The 15,522-nt window shown below is 43.8% G+C and overlaps 1 protein-coding gene across 1 annotated transcript; it reads left to right on the plus strand.

Annotated features, from left to right (window-relative positions):
- On the plus strand, window positions 1-808 carry LOC125523911 (uncharacterized). The gene has a single exon (XM_048688977.2). The coding sequence runs from the start codon at window positions 186-188 to the stop codon at window positions 498-500; it is 315 nt and encodes a 104-aa protein (XP_048544934.1). The 5' UTR covers window positions 1-185; the 3' UTR covers window positions 501-808.
- Window positions 809-15,522: the final 14,714 nt, after the last annotated feature.

Here is a 15,522-nt window from a genome sequence, read left to right on the forward strand (position 1 = left end):
CCGCTCCCCGCCGTCACCACTCACCACCACCCCACTCCCCACAACGGCACAAGCCCTCACTGCCGGATCAGCTGGACAATTCCTATAAATCGGCACCACCAACACCACGGAATCTCCCACCTACGCCTCCAACCACCAAAACTACATTCTCCCGGAATCAACCGGATCAGGAGCGGTCGATCGAGATGGGGAATCCGGGCAATGCATCCTCGTCGTCAACGTCGGGCCGGCGTGGCCCGGCCGGATTCGGGCTGGCGCTGGCCCGGCTGGTGCGGCGGCTGCGGAGGCGGAGCAAGATGTTGATGTGCACGGCGGCTCCCACGGGCGCGTCGTCCCGGTGCCGCCAGTACGACCCGCTCAGCTACGCGCGCAACTTCGACCGCGACGGCTTCGGCTCCGCGCTGGACGACGACGTCTCCGGCGCCGGCCACCTCTGCCACCACTACTCCTTCGCCTCGCGCTTCGTGCTCTCCTCCTCCGACGCCCGGCAGCCGCAGTAGGACGGCCGGCTGCGGGAGATCGAGCCGCCCGCATGTAGCACTAGCTAGGCAACTAGCTTAGCGCGGTAGCCATGAGAATTGCTCCCTATTTTGTTTCGTTCTTTATCCCCCAACCGCGCCGCAGCTAGCTAGCCTGCAGGCGATTGTGTTCATATGTGGGGTGGATTATATGATATATGACGGCTGTAATGTACGGATTTCCAGGCCTCCTTGGCACCATTGATTTCGGGCCACTTAGGGAGCTGCAGGAAAATCAGTGAAGTGGTGAAAAATGTTTTCAAGATATAAAGCTGACCATTGATCAAGAATTGATTTCTCGGCCTGATTTCTTGGTGTCTATCTGCTCTTCAAATGTTCTTGATAGTACTAATCATCTCTTCATATATATGCTCTGAAATTACCATGCCAATGCGGACTTATCACCGAATCACCGCGGCCGGATGTTGGAAATAACCACAACGGAGGCATCTGTAGGACCTGGAGGTGAGTCTAGGCTGGCATTGCATCAATTGATCGAGGGCGGTTGGTGGTAGTATTTTAATTGCTGGCGACGTCGCTTTTGCTGCTGGCTGCTGCCGCAGATGCAGTTACCGGGCAGTGGCAGCACCGTCCCGTACGTCCACCCCGATTGTTCGCGAGAGAGACGGTGTCCCACGGCCACGGGTGGTGGCGTGCTGACCGGTGGCGATTTCACCGTTGCTCGACCAGAAGATGAACCAGCAGCCATGAGACAGATGAGACGAGTCCATGTCTGATGGCAGTACTCCCTCCATTTCAAAATATAGTGCGTCCATTCTTTCTGAGGTCGAACTTTGACCACAAATTTAACGAACAAGACCGATTGCGGCGGGAGAAAAAGTTATATAATTAATTTTTTTTTTCAAATACGAATTCACTAATATAATTTTTGCTCCCGTCGCAATCGGTCTTGATAGTTAAATTTACGGTCAAAGTTGAAGCACGGGGATAGAGGAAGCACTACATTGTGGAATGGAGGGTGTACATTTTTGGGATTCTGTTTTCTATTTCCTGACAGTGAGAGGGATCCTGTTCTCCGCAAATCATGGCCAGGGAGGCTGTAGATGGACATTGGGCTTTAAAAATGGGCTACACTTTGGGCTTGCTCAGAATTAGCACGGGTGGTCCATCTGTGCAATTCTGTATCCCTCGGGCCCATAATTCGCAACGGGAGAGGCAAAGGCGGCCACACCAGTTTTAAAACAAAATTTGAAACATAACTCAAGAAACAAAAAAAAAGGGAAATCTCAATCTAATCAAAATAGGGTTAAATGATTTTTGTTGTTGTTTTAGAAGCCGTCACGGTTAATACTCCCTATATTGTGTGCCATGTTAAATGTTTATTTGTATCCTTAATACTGCCTATATTTCTTTTTTACTTCGCATATAAGATTTGACGGAAGTCAAACTTCATAAAGTTTAACCATGTTTATAGGGGAAAAAATGTACCATATCAATATTATTAGATGCATCATGGAATCATTTTTTGTATTATATAACTTTAATATTTTAGATGTTGACATTTTTAATATAAATGGGTCAAAGTTTATGAAGTTTGACTTCAGCCAAATCTTATATGCGGGGTAAAAAGAAACGGGAGTACCTAGATCATCTCCAATAGGTGCCTCGTAATAGGGCCAAAAAGGTGGTTGGAGCAAATTTTGCAACACCACAAACTAGGTTTTTACAACACAAAAGACCTCCAACTCCTATAGATGCCCTAAAACAAAACAAAAAAAGCAAATTGCATAGATCAATTCAAACAAACATCCAAAGATTGCTTAGATTTAAATCCTAAACATAAAAGTTTGTCCTACTACTTGATCAAACATAAAATGTCACTATTGCTCTACTCATCCGACGCATAGTCGGTGTTGGCGGAGTTCCAATACGCCAGGGTCTCTTCTTGATCGCAGGTAAACTCCTTCTCCTCCTCGTCCTGCTCGAGATTGATCAACGTCGAGGGGCCGGACTCGTCCTCTTCCTTCACCTCCTCCTTCTTCTTCTCGGTGTCTCACTTCCAGAAGAACTCCGTCTCATACAATCTGGATGGCCTTCATGTTCTTCTCCTCATTGACCAACATATTGATCACCGGCACACCGATGAACTCCTCATCCTCCTTGGTAGCGCAGCAAACGATGAGCATCTCGGAAATAGGGCATGCGGGTGGTAGAGGCAGCGGGGTGTCGCCGGAGGCAAAGGGTGGTCACTGGAGGCAACACTACCGACGATGCGATGTGGGGTGGGGAGGGTGCCACGCGGTGGTGAGGGAGAATTTTTATTAACTCCACATGTAGGCGGCCGAGTATATATAAGAGTCCGGACAACCGAGGAGTAATTTTTTTTTTACTTCTCTAACACCAATAAGGATCGGCTAGGTGCGGTTTAGAGGAGCAAAACCGTTTTTAACTCCTGCAACACCTTTTAAATGATCGGTTAGAGACGCTCTAAGGTTAGTTTAAAGCATGCTCTAACAGTTGTATCATTTGTTGTCTGTGATCGATCATTTTATAGTATACTATCATCCTAACTTTACATCAGCACGTTCGTAATGGTAAAAAAAGTTATTGAAGAGCATGTCAAAAAATTAAGGAATGCATAATAGTATGTAGAAAAAAAATCTAGCCCCAGACGTGCGAGTCACTGTGCTAGCTCTTTGTTATACACTCCCTCATTTCCATAATCCTCAAAAACGCTTTTGTATTTATGTGACGGAGGGAGTACTCGTCCTGTTGTTAAAGCTGTGCATGTGCTGTATTGGCTGGTGTGTGGTGTTGAAGAAGTGGAGGTGAGAAGGGAAGCTCGGCAATTGGCTGGTGAGGTGAGAAGGGAGGCTCGGCTCATGGCCACTAGATCGGACCGCGCCTTGGCGCAAGGGTGCCGGTCTCAATGTTTTGTTCAAACAGGTAATGCTAAGTTAGTAATAATCCAGATTCTGGCGCCATATTCTTATTTTGATGCTGACAGGTGGTGTCTGGCTCGACACATTATCCATATGTAAACAAAGTATAAATCTTTGCAAGAGTAATCAAACATGAGATCGTCTTTATAGATAATGTAACTGTTGCCAACATATCTTGGCGCATTGTCTGGTCCATCCCATAGGTGCAGCATGCCTAATTCTAAATAATGACATAATGCCAGATCCAAAATAAAAAAGAGCAAAGTAGCTGCCTATGATAGATTGCTATTTGATTGGACAGCATAAAGACCCAAGCAAGGAATAGTAATAGCCCATGTCAACAGGGTCACAACTATACATTCATTACAGAGGATAGAAGGTTCACAACTATACATTCATTATAGAGGATAGATGTTTAATATAACAGAAGCAAGTCGGAATCCAAAATAACAAAGAGCAGAGCAGCCGCCCTTTGATAGATTCTATTTGATCACAAAGGCATAAAGACCCCATTCATAGCATACAAATGGTTGTGCACAACAATAAGTTCACTACAATATACCAAAAGCAAGAGATACGTCATAACAACAGAAGTACATCGAAAGGTGTAGCGGATGCCGATGCGTCTTAAGCTCGTAGCAAGCACGCAACTTCCCATGCAGAGTATATGTCCTGGCAGGAAGAGAAAAGGAGGTGGAGCACCACAATACATAATTTATAAGACTAAAGAGGACTACACTATCACAATAATTGGAAGGAGCAATTGTGCCTACTCATGATCTCAACAGATGCGACTTTGGTACATATATTTCTTCCATCATTTTTCATTTGAATAATCACGATCTTAAAATTATGTCGGTGCAGTTTGGTTATAATCAAATCAATCAACCAGCTATGCAAGTATGATAGTTATCAACAAAAGAGCTACTAAAACCAAGGTATAGTCAACCTACAGGATAATTAAGGCCCTGGCTTTGATTAATGTAGTAGCCACGACCGACAGCCATGTCAACAACAATTTTCTACTTGATCTCCTAAAGAGTCCTGGTTCAATGATATAGAAATGGTTACACATGTGAAAACTAACACCTTTTTAAATTAAAGCATGGGGTGGTCATATTTCACATACTTGTAAATTGCTTTCATATCATCTGGAATCTCTGTGATCTTTTGGACAGAGACAACTTTGTAGATAGTATTATTTTTCAGGACAGCAGACCAGATATAAAGTTCAGTAGTGTGTCGATTCGTTTCAAAGGATGCAAAGAACAAACTGCCGAGTAGGGTGTCTCACCCGCTGCTGTAGGCGTTGCTTGGAGGTGCCGGCAAATGGACGGGTTGTATTGGCCACTGGATCCAGCGCACGCGCAAGCTCGACGGGGAGCAGCGGTGCGAGAGCTTCGATGTCGCGGCGGGTCACCTCTTCCTCATTGGGATCCTCAGCGCACACCTCGTCTTCCGCCGCCAATAGAGAACTACAGACTATACATATACAATGTGATTGGCAAGAGCTAATACTAAGTAGGATTAGTTAACTACTTTGATAACCATCACAACTTGCCAACGTTCTTAGACTATCCAGATTTCTGAAAGTAAATACCATGTGTAATTCATATAAATTTGCATCACCCAGAAATCTTTGATGTGTCCTTCAAGAATATTAAAGCGGCTGAACTGGGCAAGAATCTTCCTTCAAGTACTTCCAGAAGGAAGATTTCAATAGCAATCTTGGAATAGTTCTGGTGTGATATATTTGAAACCTTCAAGCACCATTTTTCCTAATATAACTGAAAGCTTACCAAGAAGAAAAATACTAAAATCAACTTAGGTTGCCAGTCAAATGTACAGCCCAACCATGATTATTTTTGTAGCAGCACAAAGAACTAAAAGGTGCCACTTCCATGCAACCAATAATTTTAAATTAGATGCCCAAAACATATGTGGATTAAACTTCCTTAAAATAATGGTGATGCAAGCCTTCCTAATGCAGTTGCGGCATGGCTTGCTAAAATTCTCGCTTCTGGCTTACCTCCTCCGACCAGTTAGATTTATCATTTTTCTTCATTTATAAATACCCATAGTGACACAACAACATCTCGACTATGCTACAGCTATCACAGTGATCTACAAATTACAGATTCGTATATGTATTTTGTTGTCGCCTCAAGTAGTTTTAGATTAAAATCCTAATCCAGAACTACAGCTAAACTGGAGCGAGCGGTAGATTTCTTAGTCTGGTAATCTGATTTGGTAGTGCTTATACATCAAAATTTTGTTTATCGACAGAAAAACTATGTTATGCATTATTTACAAAAAAAATTGTTTTCGTATAGGGTCAGAAATACATTTCAGCATCCAAAGCAATAAGAGAGAAATAATTTCAGTATAATCAGTACAGAGCAACAATATCTGAACTTCTTGTCAGTCAAAAGTAATAATATATGGAGATAATCTATCTTGCATGTGGCGCAACATTAAATTTAGCAGATCTCAAAACCAGACATGAATGTACTGAGTATAAAGGACATACCAGAACCATATATGAAGTATAAAGGAAGACGCTGGAGTGACAAGTGGGTTCGAGCTAGGCACATTTCAACTTTCTGTAGTTAAGCTGGAAAAACACCATAGTTGTTCACCATTTATCATCAATGGAAAGCAGCCATATGCAACGCAGAAATCATAATCATATTTGTTCATATCCATAGACAAGTACAAAGCAGAAAAATTTCAAAGGAAAGCAACCGTATGAAATGCATATCACAAGACACGGGATTTCGGTCAAGTGGCTTTCAAGGGACCTCCATTGTGCAAAATGATAAGGAATTGAGCTTGACATATGTGAGAGAGGGAGAAGGAGAAATGGACCTGTAGATCATCAGCAGTACGATGTCCTTAACGGCACCATCTGGTACGTGGTGGTGGCGGCTTGCACTCTTCCTAGCCAGTACCTCACCAGGTAAGGCAAGTCATGACCTTGTCCGGCTCTAGCAGCGACCTGCAAGCCAAGAAAATGGAAAGATCAGCGGTCACACACACAGAGGCTTTGTAATGGTTATTGATTAGAGTCATTTCTAATTAGGTGGCTTCGTAATGGTTATTGATTAGAGTTATTTCTAATTAGACAAAACACTGAACCAGTACAGATTTTTTTTCAAATCTGTACTTTTAAGAGGAAAAGGAAGATCACTCAACATATCATTATATCATAATACATTCTCTCATTGGTGCACAATACTCTTTTAAGACAGAACTCAAAAAGTCAATGGTCAGGCAAGATTACCGTTTAGAAACCATCGAGAAATTAGCCAAAACTCAATAGTATTTGTTCTGTATAGGCAGCAAATAATAAAAAGAATTCAGCAGTAGTTTTAGTTTTGTTTCCCACAGTTTCTATGCGGGCTGCCAATACAATAGTCAGCGCGTGAGTGGCGATCCCGATGGGGCACAGAAGAGCAGACACAGAGAAACAGAGTAACAATTTAAAGCTAGAAAATCCCGTGAGTGACTTTCATAATGCAAAACCGTTGGAACTAAAAACACATGTTATAGTTTGAAGCAAAGAAGCAACATAGGCATCAGAGCCATCATTGTTTTAATTACTAAAGTGGCATCAAATAAAGAACCCGCAGAAATGGCACACCAACAATTCGTCAAGTGGCTTTGGCTCATCACACTCGGTCGCCAACACGATATAACCCTGAGGTATTATTTTACTTACATTCTTAGTGAACTGATGACAAATCAAAGAGATAAAGTTGTAAATTGCATATAGTTCAAGAAATATGAATTGTACAAAGCAACTCACTAATTTGAGATGTGCTTCGTCCTTTGAAAACAAAAAAGGAGAAAGTTTTTGAGCTATATTTTGCAGGACAGGCAAAAAGAATTAAATTTGATTCAATTCAAAGTTTTTTATATCAGCATCAAATCGTTGCTCACATTCCTCCCAACGAAGACCAACAATAACACACAAATGTTAAAATGGAGTGATTACCATGGCAACAACTGCCAGAGCCCCGATCCTATCCATCCCATTCGTTTGGATGTATATACAGGACGTATACGGGCATGCTGTCCACAAAGTGTAAATTATAATATATACAAACATAATAACAAATTTAAGTAACCAAGAGAATCCGGCAGATTGGAAGCGCTCACGGTAAATAACATTTTTGGTGTCTCAATTGCAGATCTTACTTCAATTTCACTAACTGAATGGCCAACAACAAGTATTTCGCTCATTTATCTATAAGAATATACATAGTTTTCAAGGGTTGTATCCTTACATAATCATTTGTATCTATCTTCTAAACCCCTTAAAAAGAAAGATAGGAAGAATAAGTTTCCAAGAGTACTCCATAAACTGGAGCATGCCAAACTATTTACTCGCATGGCATTTTCGTCGTTTCACTCGCACGGGGTATAAAAGGCTGGCTCCGCCCGTGGTGAAACCCTAGCCAGCTCCTCTCCCGCTCGCTCCGCCTCCTCCTCCCCACCCGCGCCTCCCTCTCCTCCTTCCCCGCTACCGCCCGGCCTCCTTCCCACCCGCCGCCGCCCGGCCTCCTATCCACCCGTGCCTCCCTCTCCTCCTTCCTCGCCGCCGCCCGGCCTCCTCCCCACCCGTGCCTCCCTCTCCTCCTTCCACCCCCCCCGATTTGGCACCGCCAAACCCTAACGCCCCGCCCCGGCCCCGCCTCCCACGGGAGGGAAGGAGGAATGGCGAGGCGAGGTAAAGGCGGCGGCGTATGGGACGCGGCGCGGGCAGCGTGGCCCAGGGGGTCGGCCTCCTCCTCCCTACGCCTCTCTCCTCTGCCCCCAGCGGATAGTCGCGCCGCTCCTCTTCCTCTCCCGCGTCCGTCCCATCGACGGCGGCGACTTGCAGGCAATAGGCGAGTCCTTGTAGGGGAGAGAGAGAGGATGAGGGCGTCTCGCGCTCGCTTGTGACCCTCAGCCGTGGCTAGGGTTTCGGGCTGGGCATTGCCTTCGTCGCCGGCGCGGCTCTGGTGGACTCCGGCGGCTCCTCTTCGTCTCCTCCCTCGCCCCCATGCGAGGCAAAGAAGAAACGAAGCACCTCACCTGGCTCCTCAGAACTCAGGCACTTTTGTATTTTTAGGACTTGCTCATATATTTATGTCTAGCCAGGTTCTTGCAAATTGGGTTTAAGAGATGTCTAGCTCTAGCTAGGCTCCAATAGAGTAGATTTTTTTGATGTCCTTTTAGGTTTGTTGGCTACCTTGGCTGTTTTTTCATGGGAAGTTTGTTTGTTCCTATCCAATAGATGCTCATATCTAGCTAGATTCCAAGAATGTTTTGTTGTCTTTCTTAAGTTGTTTGGTACCTTCTTTTTTCTTTGGTGTTGATGGGGGCAGATTTATCATATAGTTCTTTTTGCTATTTGCAGATAAATCTTTTGTTCTATATAAAAAAACTAAAACTACTCCTTTTAGGCTATCTAAGGGTCTGAAGTGACTAACATTGTAATTAGCGTATGTAAGTATTTATGCTACAATGCTCCCATTTTTTCCAATCATAGCTCTTGCTCCAAAATGCACTTTCAAAGAGGTGGTTGAGGCAGAGGTTGTTCTGCTATGCCCCTGAACGTTGTAGTGTCGGGCTGCATTATTTTCTTGTTTGGGTGTATCAAACGTCACAACGTAACTGGGTGGCTATAAAGGTGCATTACAGGTATCTCTGAAAGTGTCTGTTGGGTTGGCACGAATCGAGACTGGGATTTGTCACTCCGTGTAAGCGGAGAGGTATCTCTGGGCCCACTCGGTAGGACATCATCATATGCGCAATGTGACCAAGGAGTTGATCACGGGATGATGTGTTACGGAACGAGTAAAGAGACTTGCCGGTAACGAGATTAAACTAGGTATTGGATACCGACGATCGAATCTCGGGCAAGTAACATACCGATAGACAAAGGGAATTGTATACGGGATTGATTAAGTCCTTGACATCGTGGTTCATCCGATGAGATCATCGTGGAACATGTGGGAGCCATCATGGGTATCCAGATCCCGCTGTTGGTTATTGACAGGAGAACGTCTCGGTCATGTCTGCATGTCTCCCGAACCCGTAGGGTCTACACACTTAAGGTTCGGTGACGCTAGGGTTATGAAGATATGTGTATGCAGTAACCCGAATATTGTTCGGAGTCCCGGATGAGATCCCGGACGTCACGAGGAGTTCCGGAATGGTCCGGAGGTAAAGATTTATATATAGGAAGTCCTGTTTCGGCCATCGGGACAAGTTTCGGGGTCATCGGTATTGTACCGGGACCACCGGAAGGGTCCCGGGGGCCCACCGGGTGGGGCCACCTATCCCGGAGGGTCCCATGGGCTGAAGTGGAAGGGATCCAGCCCAAAGTGGGCTGGGGCGCCACTTCCCTTATGGCCCATGCGCCTAGGGTGAAGGAGGAAACCCTAAGGAAGAGTCCCAAGGAGGGAAGGCACCTCCTAGGTGCCTTGGGGGGGGGGGGGGGGAGGACTCCTCCCCTGGCCGCCGCCCCCTTGGAGATTGGATCTCCTAGGGGCTGGCGCACCCCCCCCCCTTGGGATTCCTATATATAGTGGGGTAGGAGGGCCTCTCAAACATACCTTTTGCCTTTGGTGCAGCCCCTCCCTCTCTCCCCGTTACGTCTCTCTCTCGTAGTATAGGCGAAGCCCTGCTACTGTGACGCCCTGCATCCACCACCACGCCGTCCTGCTGCTGAATCTTCATCAACCTCTCCCTCTCTCCTTGCTGGATCAAGGCGTGGGAGACGTCATCGGGCTGTACGTGTGTTGAACGCGAAGGTGCCGTCCGTTCGGCACTAGGATCATCGGTGATCTGAATCACGACGAGTACGACTCCATCAACCCCGTTCACTTGAACGCTTCCGCTTAGCGATCTACAAGGGTATGTAGATGCAATCTCCTTCCCCTCGTTGCTGGTTTCTCCATAGATAGATCTTGGTAATACGTAGGAAAATTTTGAATTTATGCTACGTTCCCCAACAGTGGCATCATGAGCTAGGTCTATTGCGTAGATTCTATGCGCGACTAGAACACAAAGTAGTTGTGGGCGTTGATTTTTGTTCAATATGCTTGCCGTTACTAGTCTTATCTTGATTCGACGGTATTGTGGGATGAAGCGGCCCGGACCAACCTTACACGTACTCTTATGTGAGACCGGTTCCACCGACAAACATGCACTAGATGCATGAGGTGGCTAGCGGGTGTCTGTCTCTCCTACTTTAGTTGGATCGGATTCGATGAAAAGGATCCTTATGAAGGGTAAATAGCAATTGGCATATCACGTTGTGGTCTTTGCGTAGGTAAGAAACGTTCTTGCTAGAAACCCATAGCAGCCACGTAAAACATGCAAACAACAATTAGAGGACGTCTAACTTGTTTTTGCAGGGTATGCTATGTGATGTGATATGGCCAAAAGGATGTGATGAATGATATATGTAATGTATGAGATTGATCATGTTCTTGTAATAGATGATCATGGAGCCCCAAGATGGAGATCAAAGGAGCTATATGATATTGGCCATATCATGTCACTATTATTTGATTGCATATGATGTTTATCATGTTTATACATCTTATTTGCTTAGAACGACGGTAGTAAATAAGATGATCCCTCATTAAAATTTCAAGAAGTGTTCTCCCCTAACTGTGCACCGTTGCTACAGTTCGTCGCTTCGAAGCATCACGTGTTAATCGGGTGTGATAGATCCTTTCGTTCACATACAACGGGTGTAAGCAAGATTTACACATGCAAAAACACTTAGGGTTAACTTGACGAGCCTAGCATGTGAAGACATGGCCTCGGAACACAGAGACCGAAAGGTCGAGCATGAGTCGTATAGAAGATACGATCAACATGAAGATGTTCACCGACGTTGACTAGTCCGTCTCACGTGTTAATCGGACACGGCCTAGTTCACTCGGATCATGTAATCACTTAGATGACTAGAGGGATGTCTATCTAAGTGGGAGTTCATAAGATGAACTTAATTATCCTGAACATAGTCAAAAGGTTTTTGCAAATTATGTCGTAGCTCACGCTTTAGTTCTACTGTTTAGATATGTTCCTAGAGAAAAATTAGTTGAAAGTTGATAGTAGCAATTATGCGGACTAGGTCCGTAGACTGAGGATTTTCCTCATTGCTTCATAGAAGGCTTATGTCCTTAATGCACCGCTCAGTGTGCTGAACCTCGAACGTTGTCTGTGGATGTTGCGAACATCTGACATACACGTTTTGATAACTACGTGATAGTTCAGTTAAACGGTTTAGAGTTGAGGCACCAAAGACGTTTTTTGAAACATCGCAAAACATATGAGATGTTTTGAGGGCTGAAATTGGGATTTCAAGCTCGTGCCCACGTCAAGAGGTATAAGACCTCCGACGATTTTCTTAGCCTGCAAACTAAGGAGAAGAGCTCAATTGTTGAGCTTGTGCTCAGATTGTCTGAATACAACAATCATTTGAATCGAGTGGGAGTTAATCTTCCAGATAAGATAGTGATGTTTCTCCGAAGTCATTACCACCAAGCTGCTAGAGCTTCGTGATGAACTATAATATATCAGGGACATATATGATGATCTTTGAGATATTCGCGATGTTTGACACCACAAAAGTAGAAATCAAGAAGGAGCATCAATTGTTGATGGTTGGTGAAACCACTAGTTTCAAGAAGGGCAAGGGCAAGAAGGGATACTTCATGAAACGGCAATTCAGCTGCTGCTCTAGTGAAGAAACCCAAGGTTGAACCCAAACCCGAGACTAAGTGCTTCTGTAATAAGGGGAACAACCACTGGAGCATAATTACCCTAGATACTTGGTAGATTAGAAGGCTGGCAAGGTCGATAGAAGTATATTGGATATACATTGTGTTGATGTGTACTTTACTAGTACTCCTAGTAGCACCAGGGTATTAGATACCGGTTCGGTTGCTAAGTGTTAGTAACTCGAAATAAAAGCTACGGAATAAACGGAGACTAGCTAAAGGTGAGCTGACGATATGTGTTGGAAGTGTTCTCGATGTTGATATGATCAAGCATCGCACGCTCCCTCTACCATCGAGATCGGTGTTTGCGTTGAGCATAGACATGATTGGATTATGTCTATCACAATACGGTTATTCATTTAAGGAGAATAATGGTTACTCTGTTTATTTGAATAATACCTTCAACGGTCTTACACCTAAAATGAATGGTTTATTGAATCTCGATCGTAGTGGTACACATGTTCATGCCAAAAGATAGTACCACCTACTTGTGGCACTGCCACGTAAGTCATATCGGTATAAAACGCATGAAGAAGCTCCATGTTGATGGATCTTTGGGCTCGCTCGTTTTTGAAAAGTTTGAGGCATGCGAACCATGTCTATTGGTGTATATGCATGAAGAAACTCCATGCAAATGGACCGTTTTGTACTCACTTGATTTTGAATCACTTGAGACATGCAAATCATACCACATGGGCAAGATGACTGAAAGCCTCGTTTTCAGTAAAATGGAACAAGAAAGCAACTTGTTGGAAGTAATACATTTTGATGTGTGCAATCCAATGAGTGCTGAGGCATGTAGTGGATATCGTTATATTCTTACTTCACAGATGATTTGAGTAGATGTTGAGTACATTTACTTGATGAATCACGAGTCTGAATTATTGAAAGGTTCAAGTAATTTCAGGGTGAAGTTGAAAGATCGTCGTGACAAGAGGATAAAAAATCTATGATATGATCATAGAGATGAATATCTGAATTGCGAGTTTGGCACATAATTAAGACATTGTGGAAATTGTTTCACAACTGATACAGCCTGGAACACCATAGTGTGATGGTGTGTCCGAACATCATAACTGCACCCTATTTGATATGATGCATACCATGATGTCTCTTATCAAATTACCACAATAGTTTATGGGTTAGGCATTAGAGACAACCACATTCACTTTAAAAGGGGCACCACGTAATTCCGATGAGGTGACACCGTATGAACTATGGTTTAGAGAAACCTAAGCTGTCATTTCTTAAAAGTTTGGGACTGCGACGCTTATGTGAAAAAGTTTCAGGCTGATAAGCTCGAACCTAAAGCGGATAAATGCATCTTCATAGGACACCCGAAACAGTTGGGTATACCTCCTGTCTCAGATTCGAAAGCAATAAGGGATTGTTTCTAGAATCAGGTCCTTTCTCGAGGAAAAGTTTCTCTCGAAAGAATTGAGTGGGAGGATGGTGGAGACTTGATGAGGTTATTAAACCGTTGCTTCAACTAGTGTATAGCAGGGCACAAAGAGTTGTTCCTGTGGCACCTACACCAATTGAAGTGGAAGCTTATGATATTGATCATGAGATTTCAGATCAAGTCACTCCCAAAACTCGTAGGATGACAAGGATGCGTACTACTTCAGAGTGGTACGTAATCCTGTCTTGAAAGTCATGTTGCTAGACAACAATGAACCTACGAGCTATGGAGAAGCGATGGTGGGCCCGGATTCCGATAAATGGCTCGAGGCCATAAAATCCGAGAGAGGATCCATGTATGGAAACAAAGTGTAGACTTTGGCAGAGCAGCTCGATGGTCGTAAGGCTGTTGAGTGCAGATGGATTTTAAAAGGAAGACGGACAATGATGGTAAGTATCACCATTAAGAAAGCTCGACTTGTCGTTAAGAAGTTTCCGACAAGTTCAAGGAGTTGACTACGGTGAGACTTCCTCACTCGTAGCGATGCTAAGAGTCTGTTAGAATTATGTTAGCGATCACTGCATTATTTATGAAATCTTGCAGATAGGATGTCAAAACATTGTTTCCTCGACGATTTTTGAGGAAAGGTTGTATGTGATACAACTGGAAGGTTTTGACAATCCTGAAAGATGCTAATAAGTATGCAAAGCTCCAGCAATCCTTCTAAGGACTGGAGTAAGCATCTCGGAGTTGGAATGTATGCTTTGATAAGATGATCAAAGATTTTGGGTGTATACAAAGTTTATGAGAAACTGGTATTTCCAAAGAAGTGAGTGGGAGCACTATAGAATTTCTGATGAGTATATGTTATGGATCAGAAATGACGTAGAATTTCTGGAAAGCATATAGGGTTATTTGGAAAGTATTTTTCCAATGGAAAGCCTAGATTAAGCTACTTGAGCATTGAGCATCAAGATCTATAAGGATAGATCAAAACGCTTAATAGTACTTTCAAATGAGCACATTCCTTGACATGATCTTGAAAGTGTTCAAGATGAATCAGTCAAAGAAGGGAGTTCTTGCCTGAGTTGTAAGGTATGAAGTTAAGACTTAAAGCTCGACCATGGAAGAATAGAGAGAAAGGACGAAGGTCGTCCCCTATGCTTAAGACATAGGCTCTACAGTATGCTATGCTGTGTACCGCACCTGAAGTGTGCCTTGCCATGAGTCAGTCAAGGGGTACAAGAGTGATCCATGAATGGATCACAGGACAGCGGTCAAAGTTATCCTTAGTTACTGGTGGACTAAGGAAGTTTCTCGGTTATGGAGGTGGAAAAGAGTTCGTCGTAAAGGGTTACGTCGATGCAAGCTTAACATCTATCCGGATAGCTCAGAGTAGAGATCCCGGATACGTATAATGGAGCAACAATTTAGAATAGCTCCAAGTAGAACAGTTATTTGGAATAGCTCCAAATAGAACGTGGTAGCTGCATCTAGGAGATGACATAGAGATTTGTAAAGCACACACGGATCTGAAAGGTTCGGACCCGTTGACTAAAACCTCTCTCACAAGCAACATGATCAAACCTGAAACTCATTGAGTGTTAATCACATAGTGATGTGAACTAGACTACTGACTCTAGTAAACTCTTGGGTGTTGGTCACATGGCGATGTGACCTGTGAGTGTTAATCACATGGAGATGTGAACTAGATTATTGACTCTAGTGCAAGTGGGAGACTGTTGGAAATATGCCCTAGAGGCAATAATAAATTGGTTATTATTATATTTCCTTGTTCATGATAATCGTTTATTATCCATGCTATAATTGTATTGATAGGAAACTCAGATACATGTGTGGATACATAGACAACACCATGTCCGTAGTGAGCCTCTAGTTGACTAGCTCGTTGA

Source organism: Triticum urartu, chromosome 7A, assembly GCF_056163025.1.
Source record: "Triticum urartu cultivar PI428250 chromosome 7A, HENAU_Tu73, whole genome shotgun sequence".
NCBI lineage: Eukaryota > Viridiplantae > Streptophyta > Magnoliopsida > Poales > Poaceae > Triticum > Triticum urartu.